Raw genomic sequence first — 20,118 nt, 5'->3', positions numbered from 1 at the left:
CACGTTTGATACCGCTTGCTACTCACGGTGTCTCCTAGCCGCTCAGGCAAATCATAATGTAAAATGGCATTGGTCTCATCGATCAGGTGACAAGGTGGGCGAGCGGTATGGGCGAAGTGGTGTGTGAGTTGAGTGTGTGTGCAGTGAGTGTGTGTGTGTGTGTGTGTGTGTGTGTGTGTGTGTGTGTGTGTGGTAGGTGTGTGTGTGTGTGTGTGTGTGTGTGTGTGTGTCTGTGTGTGACTTTGTGAGTGTGGGTGTGTGAGTGTGTGTGTGTGTGTCTGTGTGTGTGAGGTGTGTGTGAAGTAGTGTGAGATATATAGATTGAGATATAGTGATATATGTTATATATATATATATATATATATATATATATATATATATACATATATATCGAATATATATGTATATATATATATATATATATATGTATACTATACATATATATATGTATGATGTATGTATGTATGAATGTATGTATGATATGTATGTATGATATGTATATATATATATAATATATATATATTATATATATATATATATATATATATATATATATAAATATATATATATATATACAAGCCCGGCCCCCGGCCAAAATGTTTTAACCCAATGCGGCCCCCGAGTCAAAAAGTTTGGGGACCCCTGGTTTTGGGCATTGTTTTATCCAGACACATACATTTGTCCAAATGTGGCCAAGTAGACACATAGTGGGTTTCCTGGACGTCGTCTACATCACTAAAAGAAAAATCTAAGGAAGAGAATCCCTCTGCCACCTTCTACTAGTTTTTTAAATATATAAATCGCCCGCTTGAATATTCCCTCTTCTCTTCTCCGACTCTCTCTTCGTCATTTGGGATGTGCGTGTCTGTTGTGATTTCCTTTCCTTGTTCGATGACCCGTCCTATCTTGCCTCTGATTGGCCTTTCCGTAAGGTTTTGCCCTAATCGTAACCAATCGTTACTCATCATAGTAAACCAGCCAACCAATCATGGATTTTCCTATATGTAAACCAACCAATCATCATTGATGTTTCCCGTATATGTTGTCCCCTGCCCATGTAGTTGCTTTGCTATGTAGCTTCGATTTTTAAGTTAATATTTTTTAATGGAAAACCGTAGTTTTTACCACTACAGCCGTAAACCGGAATGGATTATCGAAAACCGTACTCATTATGGGAAAACCGTAGTTGTTAGCAGGTATGGCAAACAGACGGATCAAAATTTTAACACACATTGTAGGTCGGAAAAAACGAAAGAAAAACGGAAATTATAACTCTTTTGTTGAACACAAGCGCCTGTGCTAATATTTCATGTTCCAATGTGCGGCCAATATATGCACAACATAAAATATGTACAAAATTTAGGTGGGTGCGGCGTACATTTAGGTATACTGCATGGTTTGAAAATTACTATAGATTTGTCGGAGTATGATGAATAAAGCTGAATTGATTAGGCAACTGATGAAAAGTTGTGTACATGAAAATATTTGTTCCCATTCGGTAAAAAATCAATGCACTTTTGGCTTTGGGAGAACTACCTGTACATGCTCATTCTTGGAGATCAGCATTAGGGTCATATTTTCTACCAGTGCAGCTGCAGCTTTGTCTAATATTTAGACGCTAATCAATGAAAGTAACATGACCCATGTTGTGTATGGGATAAAAAAGAGATGTTTCAGGGAAATCTGCCTTCTTCTGGAAAGTGATGAATATGTGGGAAAAACGAAGCAAAGGTTTGAAAATGTTGAACAGCCGTTCAACATTTTTTGAACACCTGAGTAAAATGTTGAGCATCAGTAAAATGCAAGATAAGCTTTTGAGATTTAAGCGCGCTGACTTGGATTTGACTGATTTAGCTGTGGGCACTGGCTACCTTCAGTGTCTAAAACCATTAGTGATTCCTGCACGACTAAACCTGCGCTCCAGGGTAACTATTGCCTTGCATTAATATCTACTTTCCACAACAGCAAATCAAAGCCTCATTCTCATGCTAAAACAGAAGGCTCATGGGGGAGGTGACAGCTGCAAAGAAAGGGAGCCACGCTGGCACGCCAGAAACATTTAAAAGAACAATTTATTACCAAGAACAAGAATATCAAACAAGACAGAGAAGTTCACCAGTTCATAAAACATATTATGCTGTCATTTTATCAGTTATGTGCTTGCGGCACAAACAGAATGATAAAGTTGAAGTATCGTATTCCATTTATTCTGCTGTATCTTGTAAAAGCAGTTAATCCGTCCTCGGAAACTGGAGGAGACAAGGCTAGGAACTTTTCAAAGACCCTTTAAATGTTAGTTGTCTAAAGTGCTTTGGGCTTACTTTGACTTCAGGTGCTATTTTCATACCGTACTCCTACTGCCAGTTGAACGTACGCTTCACCAGCCTAAAGAAAGTTCTATTATGCTCTTGAAGGTAAGAACGGAGTTGTTGGAGGACAGTACTGTTGACAACAGGGTGGGGACGACCCTTTGACTCGTGCAGACATCGCTCTCGACCGTCACTTCGGATGCAGTAAAAGCCTTTGGTTTGGTTAAAGTAAAAGTTGGAGGAAACTATCCTGGGGGGCAGGTTGAGGAAGTGCTCCACTTTCTGAAGCTCTGGCAAGGGGTTATGAATGAGCAAGTCCCCGTCGACGATATGGATCTGTTCCAAGGGGAAGTGACGCAACCAGTTCCGCATGTGAATGTCGTATAGGCTCCTCTGAATGGCCTTGTAGCGCATATTTAGAGCTCCGTTGCGAACTAGAAGGTTTTCGATGGCTTGCACTGGCTTGTGGTTCTCCAGTCGGTTGAAGTAGACCTGGGTGTAGTCGGAGATGACACGCTCAGCCGGGTCACGTAAAATCAGCAGCAGCTTTATGGATGAGTTCATGGCACATATGCGTTCCGGTGCAAGAGCTGATGTGAAATATCCTGGGGTTTTCTCCACCGTGATCTGGTCAGGGTACGAGTAGGGCATCAACTCACGGTACCACTCTAAACCTTTAGAGTAGTTCTCATCCCAGTCGAAGAAATGCACCTCAGTTGCAGCAGCAGAAACCTCCGGGTGTATGTCAAGCATTTCCAGGAGGGCTCTCGTGCCTCCCTTGCGCACCCCGATTATTATGCTGTGTGGGGCTCTTTTGCTAGTGCCCGGCGGAGGTTGAGAGGTCACATGTTCGTTGTTGGTGACGTCCATGCTGTTCAAACTAACGCCAGCATACGTGTGTAGAACCAGAAAAAAGGCAGAGGCCAGGAAGCAGGCCATGGCGATTGACAGGATGTTGGAGAATAATGATGGTGGAGGGTGAGCCAAGAACAGAAGCTTGTGATTTAGCTGTAAACTAGATCTCTCTCTCTCTGGGCTCACTGATAACAAGAGGAGTGGAAGGCGTAGGTTGTCTCTGCCACCGGATTTTAACACGAAGACAAGAAATTATAGGCTCTCCGCAGCACATCTGGAGGGTTAAAAAAAGAGAGACAAAAACATAGCGGCTTTTAGATTTGAGGTACGTGTTATGGGGTCAATGTCTGTATTCAGGGTTCATAGACTTTTTTTTTATCAAAGATTTTCCATGACCAAAATGGGACCATCGAAAACCTATCCTCACACAATATGTACATGTATACGTTCTTGTGGTACTTATTGGGCTAAATCTGGGAGCTCGGGTACTAAATGTTGTGCCATCTCATGTGTCTCATGTGTGCTGCTATGACAACAAAGTTCCTTGAATCCTAAGTAAAATTAGGTTTACATCTGAAATGTAAACTGCATGTACAATTGATAACTGGTAAAGACCACCCTATTTTAATGAGTTTTTTGGGTGTACAACACAGCTTTCACCATCGAGAAACACATTTACTGCACATTCATGGCATTTTGCTCTGTTTTGAAACATGCAGACGAGCATTATGTCCCAACTTTCTGGGCATTTTAGAAGCTGTCCTGCAGTGCATCTACAATGGAACCCACATTTTTAGCATGCTGGAGGTGCGCCCTGAGAGATGCTGGCTTTCACTGAGAGCGTGCGCTGGAATGTTCCAGACACAAGAAAATGTTTTCTTATAAATGAAAAAACAAACGTAAAGAAATTGCTAGCAGACACCAAAACGCATCAATTGAATTAATTTGTTTTAAAGGGGACTTATTATGCAAAACAAACTTTTCTTGCCTATTGGTACCTGTTTTCGTGTATTTGGGATCTGCATAGGTCCCAAAAACACAGATGAGAGCAAGAGTTTTTTAAAGTGCAGATCAAGTTCAAAAGCACAGAGATAAACACACTTGTTCTCACGGTAGGTACATTTTTGCTGCAATCTGGCTTTCCTGGAACATGGCTTTGAAAAGACGGCTCATATCCTCGGATGACATGAACGAGTAGAATGAATTCATGCATTTTCATGACTGTACAAACTCTATAAATTAGACGGAAATGGCACCCTCATCTTTCACCTAAAACACAATCCTGTCCTGCAATTTATGACTGCTGCAAGTGAATCATCTCAAAAGGATATATCTATTCATCTGTCAACATCCTTCATCCACTCGGCATTCCATCCTAAGTGTGAAAAGTAACTTCTTATTGATTCTATAGTCTCTCTGGCTGGAAAATGTGCAGCCATCCAGCTCATTAGGACACAAGACATTGCAAGTGTGTCTGAAGGCCAGCAGACCCAATAGTGCTTTGTCTTTCTTTACCAGGCCACAATCCATACTTCAATCTAAAACCCGCCCTCCCAAAAGGAACAGCTTCATATCAGTGATCTGAGGTACATAAATACAAATTTAGTGCAGGAAATCCATTAAGTTCCCACTTGTAGGTGACTTTGATTTCCTGCCAAGAAAGATCAATAGAAGGGCAACAGAATCCAGTAAACAGAAGAAGACGGATTTCAGGCATTAAATTAGATCAATTATACGGCATGAGAACCATGGTAAAACAAAAGACAGGAATATCTGAGTTTAGGTTGTATATTTTAATATCTCATGTGCTTTCTTGCATTAGTCAGCACTTCTCAAACATCACCTTCCCTTGACCTAAAAAACTTGTCAAAACACTTCAGAGCACAAACAGAAATTACATTTAAAAGGGTGCCCTATAATTTTTAGGAGGTGTCTACAAAATTGGCACGTTTTTAAGTTTCATTGTGGAGAAAACAAGCTGACAGAGTACGAGTCAAAACATACCGAGCAGGTTTGGGAAACACTGCAGTGAGGTTGTTCACACAAACAAAGATAGAGCCTGCATGGGAACCGATTTCCAGAAACATCTGCACACCTACGCAGTTCCATGTTTAATAGATGATTGCGAAGAAAGCAGAGCTATAAATATACAAGCTTCATTTGCGCACGTCTTAATTCAATAAAATAACAAGTTATTCTAATAATAATTATGCAAAACATGTCTAAGTTCAGACAGCCAAAGTGTGGAACTTATTGTAAAATATATGAACATATAATATATACTTTTGCCTGTCAGAGGTCACCACAGTGAGTCAATCGCATTATAGGTGATAATGATGATAAATAAAAGAGCATTGTTAATTCATCCAAAACAAGATAAGGATGGTTATTTTATCCATCAATCCAGAAATGGTCATTTTATCCGATTATTGAAATAGAAATATACATCTGGTCACAAATTGTCCATGATTGTACGTATATGCATATTTTGAGGCAGTATTAAAGAAATAATGCAGTGATTTTACTTTCAATTACGGCTGTCAAAATTAACACATAAACGTATACAATTAATCACAAAAATGAACGCATTAATCATGTATAAACACAGATTAACCACACTAAGTATTCATACATGCTCCTTTAGCTTAACCGCAGATAGTTACCTGATGGTTGTTATATGGTCAGTCATCAGGTAAACGTATACGTCAGTGCAAAGATAAGAGAAGAGACTCTGACTGGTGGGATGGAAAATGTTGCTCCAAAATACAGCCCAGCAGGACTTTAGACAAAACTGTTATCAAGTTTTGAGCAAATACATGCAGTGGATTCAAGTAAAACATTTAATGCGGGGGGTACTGGAGCCTATTCCAGCTGCATTCGGGCGGTAGGCGGGGTACGCCCTGGACAAGTCGCCACCTCATCGCAGGGCCAATACAGATAGACCAGGGGTCGGCAACCCGCGGCTCCGGAGCCGCATGCGGCTCCTTGACCACTCTAATGCGGCTCAGCTACATACATGCCGCGCCCCCCCAATTTTCCCAGGAGACTTATGGATCTCAGTGTCTCTCATAGATTACTCCCAGGGAAAAAATAATCCTATTTACACTATAATTACTAAATAAAGGGCGTGCCCTAATTGCACTGCAGTAATTGTCCTCTATAGCATTTACATACAGCGTGCCAGTCCAGCCACATGTTGCATGTTGTTATTACTTGCACACACAGGAGACAGCAAAGCATACTTACTCATCAGCCACACAGCTTACACTGACGGTAGCCGTATCAAACAACTTTAACATTGTTACGTTACAAATATGCGCCACACTGTGAACCCACACCAAAAAAGAATGAAAAACACATTTCTGGAGAACATCCCACCGTAACACAACATAAACACAACACAACCATTACCCAGAATCCCATGCAGCCCTAACTCTTCCGGTCTACATTATACACCCCCGCTACCACCAAATCCCCCCCCCCCCCCCCCTCTCCGTGCGTTGGTTGAGCGGAAGAGTTAGGGCTGCATGGGATTCTGGGTATTGGCACCGTCAGTGTAAGATGTGTGGCTGCTGAGTTAGTACGCCTTGCTGTCACTTACGTGAGCAAGCTGAAATTGCATTCTACATGTGGTCGAGCAGGTACACTGTTAGGGCAGACTGTAGAGGGCGCCAAATGCAGTGTCATCACGCTCTGATATTCGGGAGTCTCCCGGGAAAAATGAGAGGGTTGGCTATCAAGCGCCATTCATTCAAAACTCGCGGGCTGCACTAACATCAAATTTCCACATTAAAGTGCGTGCCGGTGCGTATGTCGGAGACCCCTGGTTAACATAGCACAAAGCATTTAAGCTTTGTATGCGGTGTTTTTCATTTTAAATTTAAAAATTTTTTTTGTGGCTCCCATTACTTTCTTTAATTTGTGAAACTTGCCAAAATGGCTCTTTGAGTAGTAAAGGTTGCCGACCCCTGAGATAGACGGACAACATTCACATCAAATGTAATTTAATATGTGTCAACATGTTTTTTTAAAAAGTTGATTCAAATAACACAAGCAAGTAATGTCCTGTGGTTAATCTTGACTAATCAAAATTGCACAGTGTGATTAATCTGACTAAATAAATAAAACATTTACAGAACTATTTTATAATAACAGTCTCAATAATTGTGTTAGTCACATTACTTTTTCTGACACGTTTGCAAAGTAGTGGTCACCTAAATCAACATGGCTACTGTGTGTCAACTATCTGAGTACGCAAGGGGCCTAGATCTTACCGCTTAAAGCAGATACGAGCAAAAAATCAAATGATGCAGAGTAACCGATCCCTATATTTGTTGAGTGATCTCAAGGATTAACCGTCAGTCACGTTCCCAGAAATGTCCAACTGCCTTGTGCTCCAAATGTCATTTCACCCGACTAAACAGATGAAAACTTGGAAAAGCATGGAGGGCTACAACTTCTTTGAGTGTGGCCCGGTCAAGGAAATTGGTATCAAGACTCTCCCGGATAAATCATGTATTGTTTTTGCTCGGTTAAAGTTGCATTACATGATTGAATTTTACTTGTGGTACATTCTGCTAGTAGCACTCGATAACCTTGATTCAGTGATTTCGTCTACCCATTATGGTAAAGGGAATGTTTGCAATATTTACACAAATGCCTATAGGCCGCCAGCTTTCCAATGTATTTTAAACAGTATATCCCGCCCTCTTACGGCTTCTCGCACGATATGACATAACTACGTACATATGTAACACATGCACGCGCATTAGCTTTGGGTGTGGTTAGCTAATAATAGCAATTAATAGCAAAAACCTGCTCATTGGCCCTGTGGTTAGAGTCTCCGCCCTAAGACTGGAAGGTCGTGAGTGCAAACCCCGGCCGAGTCATACCAAAGACTATAAAAATGGGACGCATTACCTCCCTGCTTGGCACTCAGCATCAAGGGTTGGAATTGGGCGTTAAATCACCAAAATGATTCCCGAGCGCGGCCACCGCTGCTGCTCACTGCTCACCTGACCTCCCAGAGGCGTGGCGAAGTTGGTAGAGTGGCCGTGCCAGCAATCGGAGGGTTGCTGGTTACTGGGGTTCAATCCCCACCTTCTACCATCCTAGTCACGTCCGTTGTGTCCTTGGGCAAGACACTTCACCCTTGCTCCTGATGACTGCTGGTTAGCGCCCTGCATGGCAGCTCCCGCCATCAGTGTGTGAATGTGTGTGTGAATGGGTGAATGTGGAAATACTGTCAAAGCGCTTTGAGTACCTTGAAGGTAGAAAAGCGCTATACAAGTATAACCCATTTATCATTTATTTATAACATGGGGATGGGTCAAATGCACAGAATAATTTCACCCCACTGTTGGGATTTAACTTTAACTTTAATTTGGATGGTTAACGTTAGCTGTCATTGAATGTATATTCTATCATAACAACAGCATGACTGCAAATTGTTTATTGCTTTTCTTGGACTGTTTGTGGATGTACACGCAGGCAGCGCATGCATGTGTTGAAGAGACCGGGTGAGTGACCACCCTAAACACCTACCATTTTATTCAGGCCAGTTAAAAATTTAAAATGTTATTTAACAAACTTTGTAATTGTGAAAAACATAGACAATAGTCAAACAAATGTGTTTTGGTCAACCAGTAATGGTAACATAAGCTAGCCAGTGGTGTTCTTGTTATATTTTTTTGCTTTGAAAAATGTTACTGTGAGGAAGTTGCAAACAGCACCTTTAACCACTCATAAAGATAATCGGTGACACTACCGATGACCTGGCTGGTTGTGAAAGAAGAAGGAGAAGTGATCACAGCGGGTTGGCTTTGTCCATTTTACCTTGTTGTTGTTGCACACGCCGTTACAAGTGTGGTTTCTCCCTTCCTTATAAAAATATAACTGTAGCTCTCAACGTTGTTTATGTGCTGAAAGCATCATTTAGCGTATGATTGCTGCCTTTGGTAAAAGCTCAACTCGTTTAGGTTTTGCTCACATTTGCTTCGTTTTATTTAGACTCGCCGAGTTGGTGGTTTACGGAACACTCGCAGCAAAAACGTGTTTTTAGAACTCTGAAACAAGATAAAATACAAATAATATCAAGATAATACTTATATGGGAAATCCTAAACTATAAAAATATATCAAACAAACCTTTGATGAGGTGTTTACTGCATACTCGTGAGTGTCTTGTTGTCGTTTTGTAGAATCTTGCGCTCTTTTGCCCTTCTTCATTTCCTCTCCAGGAACTCTGAAGAAATTTAATATTTTTCGCGATTTGAACAGTTCCAACAGCCTAAAACAACGCAAGAATAGGGCATTTTTCTTCCGGAAAGGCAAAATGACATCCAGAACGCCTTGACAACAAACGCTCGCTTGACCAACTTTCGAGCCTCGCCTAGTCAATGAGCCAGACGTGACGTCAGAATTGTTAGTTTTTTGTGGGACTTTTGATCTATAATACCGTATTTCCTTGAATTGCCGCCGGGTATATAGTATGCGCCTGCCTAGAATTACGCCGGGTCAAACTCGTTTCGCAAAATAATTAGCGCATGCTTGGAATTACCGCCGGGTCAGAATTACCGCCGGGTCAAACTCGTTTCGCAAAATATCAATTTTATTAGCGCATGTCTAGAATTACCGCCGGGTCAAACTCGTGACATCACGAGTGACACTTCACCTGTCATCATTTTCAAAATGGAGGAGGCTGATTTCAATAATTTGAAATCGCATAAAGGGAAGAAGATTAAGAGCTATTCGGTAGGATTTAAGGTCCAAGCTATTGAATTTGCTAAAAAGAACACTAAGGAGGGAACTCCTCGAAAGTTTGGAGTAGATGCTGCAGTCTGCAGGTGTACCTAATGTTGTGGCCCAGCAGCGACTGCAGCACGGATTTCATATTTCAGTAATTTTTGCTCTTTTTGGCTTCTTATTAAATAACTTTTTTAAATAGATTCAATCTTGCACGTGGAAACTTTAAGTGTGGGCTTTAGTTGATATAACACTCCCGTCAGGGGGTGGATTCTACGGCGGGGGTGCATTATCCGGCACAACACCGGATTGATTCATTGTGCTTTAAATTTTATGGCGGCATTAAGCGATGTCACAATGGTATCCTTACATCACACTCAAATTTATAAGTGCATACTTAAATTTACCGCATGCCTTTGGTAAGCGCCGGAGTGAGAAGAGGTTTTAAATTAATTACTGCCCCGGCGCTAATTCAAGGAAATACGGTAACCAACTTTAATAATTCACTACAACGGCAAACATATCATAAGTGATATATAGGTTTGTGAGAGTTTTTTTCCTAAAAAGCCTGACATATTAGATCAGATGCATACATTTAACATATAATCCACATGAGGGCAGTAATTGACTTGTCAGAGGGCTGTCCAGTGATCCTGCAAGATTGCCACTAAGAAAAAATGAAAACTCTGCCGCCAGTCTTTCTGTGCTTCAGACCTGCATCCACTCCGATACATTCTTGCTAGTAGCGTAATGCCAAGATCTTTTCTTGATGCTGTCTGCTATTTAACATCAATATAGACATTAGAGATGTAATATTTGTAATCTGTGCCAACAGGGGCGCCGAAAAGGTGGGGTAAAGGAGACGGATTCTAGAGGCCCGTGATGGAGGGGGGCCCAGAGAGGCCCCTAATGATGATGAAATTATAATACAGGGGGCCCTGTAAAGATTCTTTTCATGGGGCCCAAAATCCCTAGCGGTGCCCCTGTGTGCCAATATTACAGCAGACATTAGTTAAAACAACTTGTAAGGATCCGCAGATGGCTCGTTTGGGGAGGCACATGGCGTATGACCAATAATCACATCCGATAAGAGAGTGTGCATGGACACTTGGACTTCACACGTAGGTGTGTAAATACAAAAAAAATATCTATTTGAGAAATCAGACTAATTTAGTGCATGTAAACGTAGTGATTGATGGTTTAATTTATGAATTTCCGTCTAGTCCACAAGCGATCATCAGCCTCGGGAAAGGATACCGTTTCAATGAAATAGTCTGAATATTATTTATTCACAACAAATACGAAATGTAAAATATGTATCTTAAAGGCCTACTGAAATGAATTTTTTTTATTTAAACGGGGATAGCAGATCTATTCTATGTGTCATACTTGATCATTTCGCGATATTGCCATATTTTTGCTGAAAGGATTTAGTATAGAACAACGACGATAAAGATTGCAACTTTTGGTATCTGATAAAAAAAAGGCTTGCACCTACCGGAAGTAGCGTGACGTAGTCAGTTGAACATATACGCAAAGTTCCCTATTGTTTACAATGATGGCCGCATGAAGTGAGAGAGATTCGGACCGAGAAAGCGACAATTTCCCCATTAATTTGAGCGAGGATGAAAGATTTGTGGATGAGTAAAGTGCAAGTGAAGGACTAGTGGGGAGTTGAAGCTATTCAGATAGGGAAGATGCTGTGAGAGCCGGGGGTGACCTGATATTCAGCTGGGAATGACTACAACAGTAAATAAACACAAGACATATATATACTCTATTAGCCACAACACAACCAGGCTTATATTTAATATGCCACAAATTAATCCTGCATAAAAACACCTGCGTGTTTGTTATGCTAGCTCCTAGCTCCTCTGCTAGCTCCTAGCTCCATAGAACACGCCAATACAATTCAAACACCTGATCAACACACACAATCACTCAGCCCAAAAGACCGTTTACCTAACCCAAGGTTCATAAAGCTTATATATTTTTAAAAAGTTACGTACGTGACGCGCACATACGGTCAAGTTATCGAATGTTTAGCAGCCAAGGCTGCATACTCACGGTACCTGATATTCAGCTGGGAATGACTACAACAGTAAATAAACACAAGACATATATATACTCTATTAGCCACAACACAACCAGGCTTATATTTAATATGCCACAAATTAATCCTGCATAATAACACCTGCGTGTTTGTTATGCTAGCTCCTAGCTCCTCTGCTAGCTCCTAGCTCCATAGAACACGCCAATACAATTCAAACACCCGATCAACACACACAATCACTCAGCCCAAAAGACCGTTCACCTAACCCAAGGTTCATAAAGCTTATATATTTTTAAAAAGTTACGTACGTGACGCGCACTTACGGTACGGTACGTGTTATGCTAGCTCCTAGCTCCTCTGCTAGCTCCTAGCTCCATAGAACACGCCAATACAATTCAAACACATGATCAACACACACAATCACTCAGCCCAAAAGACCGTTCACCTAACCCAAGGTTCATAAAGCTTATATATTTTAAAAAAGTTACGTACATACGCAAAAAAAAGCCAAAGCTGCATACTCACAGTAGCACGTCTGCGTCTTTGTCATCCAAATCAAAGTAATCCTGGTAAGAGTCTGTGTTGTCCCAGTTCTCTACAGGCGTCTGTGTATCCAAATCAAAAGTCCTCCTGGTTAGAGTCTCTGTTATCCGAGTTCTTCCATCTTGACTGCATCTTTCGGGAATGTAAACAAAGAAGCGCCGGCTGTGTACTGTTGTGGCTGACTACGTTCGAAAAATACGTCCATTTCGCACCGACAACTTTCTTCTTTGCTTGCTTGGCTTCCTTCTCCATAATGCAATGAACATGATTGAAACAGATTCACGAACACAGATGTCCAGAATACTGTGGAATTATGAAATGAAAACAGAGCGTTTTCGTATCGGCTTCAATGTGGAAGGCATACCCGTGTTCGTCGGGCTACGTCACGCGCATACGTCATCCTCAGAGGCGTTTCGAACCGGAAGTTTAGCGGCAAATTTAAAATGTCACTTTATAAGTTAACCCGGCCGTATTGGCATGTGTTATAATGTTAAGATTTCATCATTGATATATAAACTATCAGACTGCGTGGTCGGTAGTAGTGGGTTTCAGTAGGCCTTTAAGCGCCAAAGAAAAGTCAATTTGGTGGTAATGCACACTTCTCACGCTTGTGGAGGTGCCCTTCATGTCTGGATCTCCCTTGCTGTGGAAACACTTTTGTACACTTTTTGTATTTGATTATCTAGTAAACATAAAGAAAAAATCCTCTATTTTACTTTCAATATGAAAAATCTGAAAATATGTATCGTTATGCCTCTAGACGTCATATCATGTTACATGTGTGAAAACATGTGAGGAAGATATTAATATATACAATTAGCTTATAAGCACTCCACCTTGACAGGATGAGAATCAAATTCACCCAAATACCCTCAGATGAATCCCACCACTTGAGAATGTAATACTGTTTCACATGATGCCAACAATTCTCTTATCTGAGGGCATCTTTCAACCACACAAAGGCTGAGATGCATTTATCGGCTTCACACTGCAATTCACGGCTTCACTGAGGGACTGAGTCCCTTAACTGCATGAACGCAGGATGGCCTTCCAAACCACAGAACCTGTGGTTGCGCAGGAAGGCACTTATGTGCTGTGACAGGCGCTCCTGCCTGTCAGCAGAGAGCTGCCAAGTCCAATGTTAACAGCTCGGCGTCCTGACGAGCTTCCTGTCTCATCCAATCCCCATCCTCACTTCTCTCACGGAACACCACCACCTGGAAGGAGCCATTGTTTCACATCTCTCTGTTCCTTATTGCTTTATTTGGCACCTGACAGCCAATTGTCTAACAAAGTCTATTTTGACTTAACACATGTGGGACAATGGGTGGACCGAGCCACTTAGATACTGCAGAGTGCGATAGAGGATATGTGTGTGGCGACGTTGCAGTGCAGTAGGAACCAGAATGGACGGACTGATGGCTGTGGTCAGTTTTCCATTAGTTGTGCCTATGCTTGTCCCTCAGGAGGTGCATCATCTTAATCCCCTGATGTGCAAGCAGCAGCAGCCAGAACAAACTGGCCAAGGTCAATTTTGGCTAGTGTGGAATTTCCATGGTCCTACAAAAACTCGGTACAGAACAATTTCAAAGGTTAGTAACGCACAAATCAGATTTGTTACATTTAACAATACTACAACAATGGAGCATCATATTTTGTTTGTCAGTCAGTATACCGTCTAGGGTAGCAACGATTCTTGAGTTTGACTGTACGACTATAGTTAGGGATGTTCCGATCGATCAGCCACCAATCATTATCAGCTGATTTTCATGAAAAACGTCATTGCCGAATAAAGCCTTTCTTTTTTTTAACCAACATTCTATATATTTCTTTTTTAAACAGCAAAAAACCGAACACACACATAAACACCAAACACAAATAATGGTAAGGGGTCAGAATCCCACTCAATCATAGTCCATTTTACATAGAGGAGATTACACACAAAAAGCACAACTTTTGAGAATGATCTACTCCAGAGGGTTTCATCTTACACATACCTAGTAAATTTCAACACATTCGTCAAGTCTTTTTCAGACGCATATAACATTTTTAAAAAGTCCCAGATTTGGTGAAAAAGATACTTCTGCCAATGTTAAATGACTTATACTTGTATAGCGCTTTTCTACCTTCAATGTACTATAAAAAAATGTTTTGACACTATTTCCACATTCACCCATTCACACACTGATGGCGGAAAACTGCCATGCAGGGCCCTAACCACGATCCAGCAGGAGCAAGGGTGAAGTGTCTTGCTCAAGGACACATGACTGGATGGCGGAAGCCGGGGATCGAACCACCACAGCCGCTGTACAACCAAGCCACCAGTGATATCACCAGTTTGTGATATCTTGGCAATATAAATGTCAAAAAGTAATTCAATTTAGGTGTGCTTGAGTCTATTTCTGAGATAAAAAGTTTTGCATACAATTTCTTGAAATTTTCATTTATTTTAATTGGATCCACAACATTTTTATCATTATCTTGAAGCGAGGTAATTTGTCTTTTGCTTTGAAATTGTTTGATACGCCATGCTAGTACTTTACCAGGTTTTTCACCTTGGTCATAAAATGTCTGCTTAAGTCTTAATAGGCTTGCCATAGCTTTTGTTGAAGCCATTTCATTGCATTATGTTCTTTATAGAAGTACTTTTTGCTGCGCTTTCTACTAGGTTTCTCTGGATTTAAAGGCAGTAACATTAATTACCAGTCAACTACATACTTTAAATGCCTCCCATCTGGTACGTACATCACAAAGTTTATATTACATTAGTTTTAAAGTGCAGTTATATTTGTTAAAGGCCTACTGAAATGAAATGTTCTTATTTAAACGGGGATAGCAGGTCCATTTTATGTGTCATACTTGATCATTTCGCGATAATGCCATATTTTTGCTGAAAGGATTTAGTAGAGAACATCGACGATACAGTTCGCAACTTTTGGTCGCTGATAAAAAAGCCTTGCCTGTACCGGAAGTAGCGTGACGTCACAGGTTGTGGAGCGCCTCACATCTGCACATTGTTTACAATCATGGCCAGCAGCAGCGAGAGCGATTCGCACCGAGAAAGCGACGATTACCCCATTAATTTGAGCGAGGATGAAAGATTTGTGGATGAGGAAAGTGAGAGTGAAGGATTAGAGGGCAGTGGAAGCGATTCAGATAGGGAAGATGCTGTGAGAGGCGGGTGGGACCTGATATTCAGCTGGGAATGACTAAAACAGTAAATAAACACGAGACATACTGTATATATACTCTATTAGCCACAACACAACCAGGCTTATATTTAATATGCCACAAATTAATCCGCATAACAAACACTTCCCCCCTCCCGTCCATATAACCCACCAATACAAATCAAACACCCGCACAACACACTGAATTCCACAGCCCAAAGTACCGTTCACCTCCATAAAGTTCATACAGCACATATATTTCCCCAAATTTATGTACGTGACATGCACATAGCGGCACGCACGTACGGGCAAGCAATCAAATGTTTGGAAGCCAAAGCTGTACTGACGGTAGCGCGTCTGCTATCCAACTCAAAGTCCTCCTGGTTGTGTTGCTGTAGCCAGCCGCTAATACACCGATCCCACCTACAGCTTTCTTCTTTACTGTCTTCATTGTTCATTAAACAAATTGCAAAAGATTCACCAACACAGATGTCCAGAATACTGTGGAATTTTGCGATGAAAACAGACGACTTAATAGCTGGCCACAATGGTGTCCCAATATGTCCGCACAATCCGTGACGTCACGTGCAAACGTCATCATACAGAGACGTTTTAAGCAGAATATTTCGCGGGAAATTTAAAATTGCACTTTACTAATGTAACCCGGCCGTATTGGCATGTGTTGCAATGTTAAGATTTCATCATTGATATATAAACTATCAGACTGCGTGGTCGGTAGTAGTGGGTTTCAGTAGGCCTTTAATCGAGAAAAGTAACAAAGCCAAAATCAGTCATCCATTAGATTTTGAGCCTCCATTTTGGTCACTCACTAATTTGTAGGGCTGTCAAACTTAATGTGTTAACGTATGTGATTAATCAAAATAAATTATCACGTTATAAATATGAATGATGATTAATCACCGGTTGAGGCTTAACTCGGAAGGCGTGCGCATTTGTTACACAGTCTGTAAAACGATGACAGGCGGCCAATTTCACTTCAAAACAGAACTTTGTATACAACTAAGATACATTGTTGGTATTGCAGTTCCAAACGTTTTTATCCTCGACGCAAATCAAGTTTAAAATACCATCCTAAAGCGAAACACGTACTCGAGGATGGCGCCACAGTGTTGCCAATCGCGACTTCTTTTGTAAGCAGCTTCTATAGCGACAAATGTAATGACTTTACCGGTACTATTGGAAAACTTTTTGTGTCTTGGAGACTTTTTTTGTGTCTTGGAGACTTTGAAGTGAAAGCAATGAATGCTAGCTACATCGACAAGAAGTAGAAAAGAATGCTACGCTGATTCAATGTTGTCAACAAAAATAGCACAGTTAAGTTAAACATATGCCTTTGCTAAACGGACAACCACCGCATGCAGGACATCTAACATCTGTGAAGACCAAGTCCTGCAAGAAGATGTCATTCATATCACCGCAGCTGATCTGTCGTACAATGCCTTGGAGAGGTACAATTACAACAAGGATAAACCAACTGTACTACACAAACAAGAGCATCAATTTGCATCTACGGGCTGAATGTGAATTTATTTTCCTTCCTGGAGAACGTTGGACATCTAAGTAATCACAACAAGCTGGGGTCGCATTGTACCAAAAAAAAGAGATCAGCATTGTCATCTGAAAAAGGTAAACACGCTTGTTTGTTTCAACAACCGTTTAAATTAAAGAAGAGTAAATGGTGCACTAAGTTATAGGGCTGTGAATCTTTGGGTGTCCCACGATTCGATTCAATATCGATTCTTGGGGTCACGATTCGATTCAAAATCGATTTTTTTTCAATTCAACACTATTCTCGATTCAAAGACGATTTGTTCCAGATTCAAAACGATTCTCTATTCATTCAATACATAGGATTTCATCAGGATCTACCCCAGTCTGCTGACATGCAAGCAGAGTAGTAGATTTTTGTAAAAAGCTTTTATAATTGTAAAGGACAATGTTTTATCAACTGATTGCAATAATGTAAATTTGTTTTAACTATTAAATGAACCAAAAATATGACTTATTTTATCTTTGTGAAAATATTGGACACAGTGTGTTGTCAAGCTTATGAGATGTGATGCAAGTGTAAGCCACTGTGACACTATTGTTCTTTTTTAAAATTTTTTTGTAAATGTCTAATGATAATGTCAATGAGGGATTTTTAATCACTGCTATGTTGAAATTGCAACTAATATTGATATCGTTGTTGATAATGTTCATTTTTGTTTCACTACTTTTGGTTTGTTCTGTTTCGTGTTTGTGTCTCCTCTCAATTGCTCTGTTTATTGCATTTGCTGGGTCGGGTTTGGTTTTGGAATTGAATTGCATTGTTATGGTATTGCTGTGTATTGTTTTGTTGGATTGATTATTAAAAAAAAAAATAATAATAATAATAAAAAAAAATAATAATAATAATAAAAAATTAAAAAATCGATTTTTTAAAAATGAGAATTGATTCTGAATCGCACAACGTGAGAATCGTGATTCGAATTCGAATCGATTTTTTTCCCACACCCCTACTAAGTTAAGTTGTTTATGAGTGTTTACTACATTATCAATTAGTAACTGTACCGTGTTTGCAAGATTATTGCAAACTGCAAAGACTTACAAAATGTGCATTTAATTTTTACTGTACTTATTTCCACCAAATTTTGAGCAAATTATTGACTTAAAGTTCAGTAAAACTTTTAAAAACATTCCTGTATGACATTCTGGCTACTAAATTGCATTTGTACCCAAATATTGTGGTATTTTCTTCAGCTAATCTTTTCTAAGGAAGCAAATAAACCTGTGATTCATTGTGATTAATCACAGGTTTAGAGTGTGATTAATCTGATTGAAAAATGCATCAATTGACAGCCCTACTAATTCGGAATTATGGTATCTTAAAAAGTTTGGAGTATGATTCAACAGGAGTATAGGTTGTATGAGACGTTTTTTACTTTGCATTGTAGTATTGGTGAAACCATTAAGTAATCAATGCGTAAATATGATTGATGAGTACTTGAATTATACAAATATTTTGTTATCCTTTCAATTTTTTTCCCTCAAAACATCCATTAAATTAAAGTATTTCATAAATAGTTGAATTGCACTCCTGTTTTTTACATGTGAATTGTTCATCCCTGAGCGTTTTTTGTCCATCTGTAGATCCAGAGTACAATTAAAGTCACTAGCCAAAACACAAGGACCAGACAAGGAAGCAATTGTCAAAAATACATTTTAAAATAATGAGGGTTCATCTGTATTAGGGGGCATAAATATGTATACATTTTTAGCGTCTCAGGATTCTTCCCTGAAAAATCAAATAACGTCCTGCTGTGTCCTTAATAACCTTATGAATCTGCAGTGGAATATAATCATGAACTAAGGTCAGGACACCTCTCGCCTGAGGGGTAAAGGGGGCTGAAACATTTTTCCTTTCCAACTCCTCGTCAATTGAAGTTCATATTCTTGTTTTAAATGTGTTTCATGAATGAAAACTATGTTAGATTGTAATAATTTGATCCTGTTCATAACCGTGTTTACCTTTTTAAGTTGGTGTAGCCCAATGCAGTTCCAGAATGATAAATAAAATGATAAATGGGTTATACTTGTATAGCGCTTTTCTACCTTCAAGGTACTCAAAGCGCTTTGACAGTATTTCCACATTCACCCATTCACACACACATTCACACACTGATGGAGGGAGCTGCCATGCAAGGCATCAGGAGCAAAGGTGAAGTGTCTTGCCCAAGGACACAACGAACGTGACTAGGATGGTAGAAGGTGGGGATTGAACCCCAGTAACCAGCTACGCTCCGATTGCTGGCACGGCCACTCTACCAACTTCGCCACGCCGTCCCGCAAGCTTAGCTTTTATTTAAACAGACATAAATAAATAATTTTACATTTTTATCACTGCATTTTCCAACTTGACATACATGAAATATAAACAAAGGTAGGAGTAATCCCCTTAAACGTTATTAAAACACCTGAATATTCTTTTTTCAGGTGTCCCCCACCCTCAAATATTGAAAGGGTGGAACAGTATGACTAGTGAAAAGTTGAAGGTAAAAAAAAAAACTAATGTATCTGCTCTGCTATTATCAGATACTACTTTTAAACAAGTCATCAAGGACAGTGATTCTAAAACTGTGGTACGTGCACCACTATCTAGTGGTACACCAAATATTTTATAATTTTTTTAAGTAGTGTTTCATTTTCCTGTATTCAAAAACAGTGTCTCTGTTCAAACTCTGTGTAATGTTAAAGTGTCCAAAATAGTAAATATACTTGACAAATAAAACGTCTGCCTTGTTTTTGATGAATACTTAGGCCTATTACGCTACTGTATTTAATGTTTTAAAGTGTTTTCCGAGGTGGTACTTGGTGAAAAAAGTTTGAGAACCACTGGTCTCGGAGAAAGGCACTTTTGTCACCCATTCAGCGTGCAAAATCTG

General features: G+C 40.1%; 1 protein-coding gene across 1 annotated transcript in view; it reads right to left on the bottom strand.

The window, feature by feature from the left end:
• Window positions 1-2,085: 2,085 nt before the first annotated feature.
• The window catches only part of LOC133656853 (heparan sulfate glucosamine 3-O-sulfotransferase 1-like), an 88,665-nt gene continuing 70,632 nt past the window's right edge, over window positions 2,086-20,118 (bottom strand). The window contains exon 2 of the mRNA XM_062057715.1: window positions 2,086-3,438. Coding sequence (XP_061913699.1) covers window positions 2,355-3,248 — 894 coding nt within the window. The 5' untranslated portion in view covers window positions 3,249-3,438 and the 3' untranslated portion in view covers window positions 2,086-2,354. The remainder of the gene's footprint in view (window positions 3,439-20,118) is intronic.

The sequence above is a fragment of the Entelurus aequoreus genome, linkage group LG09, assembly GCF_033978785.1.
Source record: "Entelurus aequoreus isolate RoL-2023_Sb linkage group LG09, RoL_Eaeq_v1.1, whole genome shotgun sequence".
NCBI classification, from domain to species: Eukaryota; Metazoa; Chordata; class Actinopteri; order Syngnathiformes; family Syngnathidae; genus Entelurus; species Entelurus aequoreus.
This window is presented reverse-complemented; position numbering and strand designations above follow the sequence as displayed.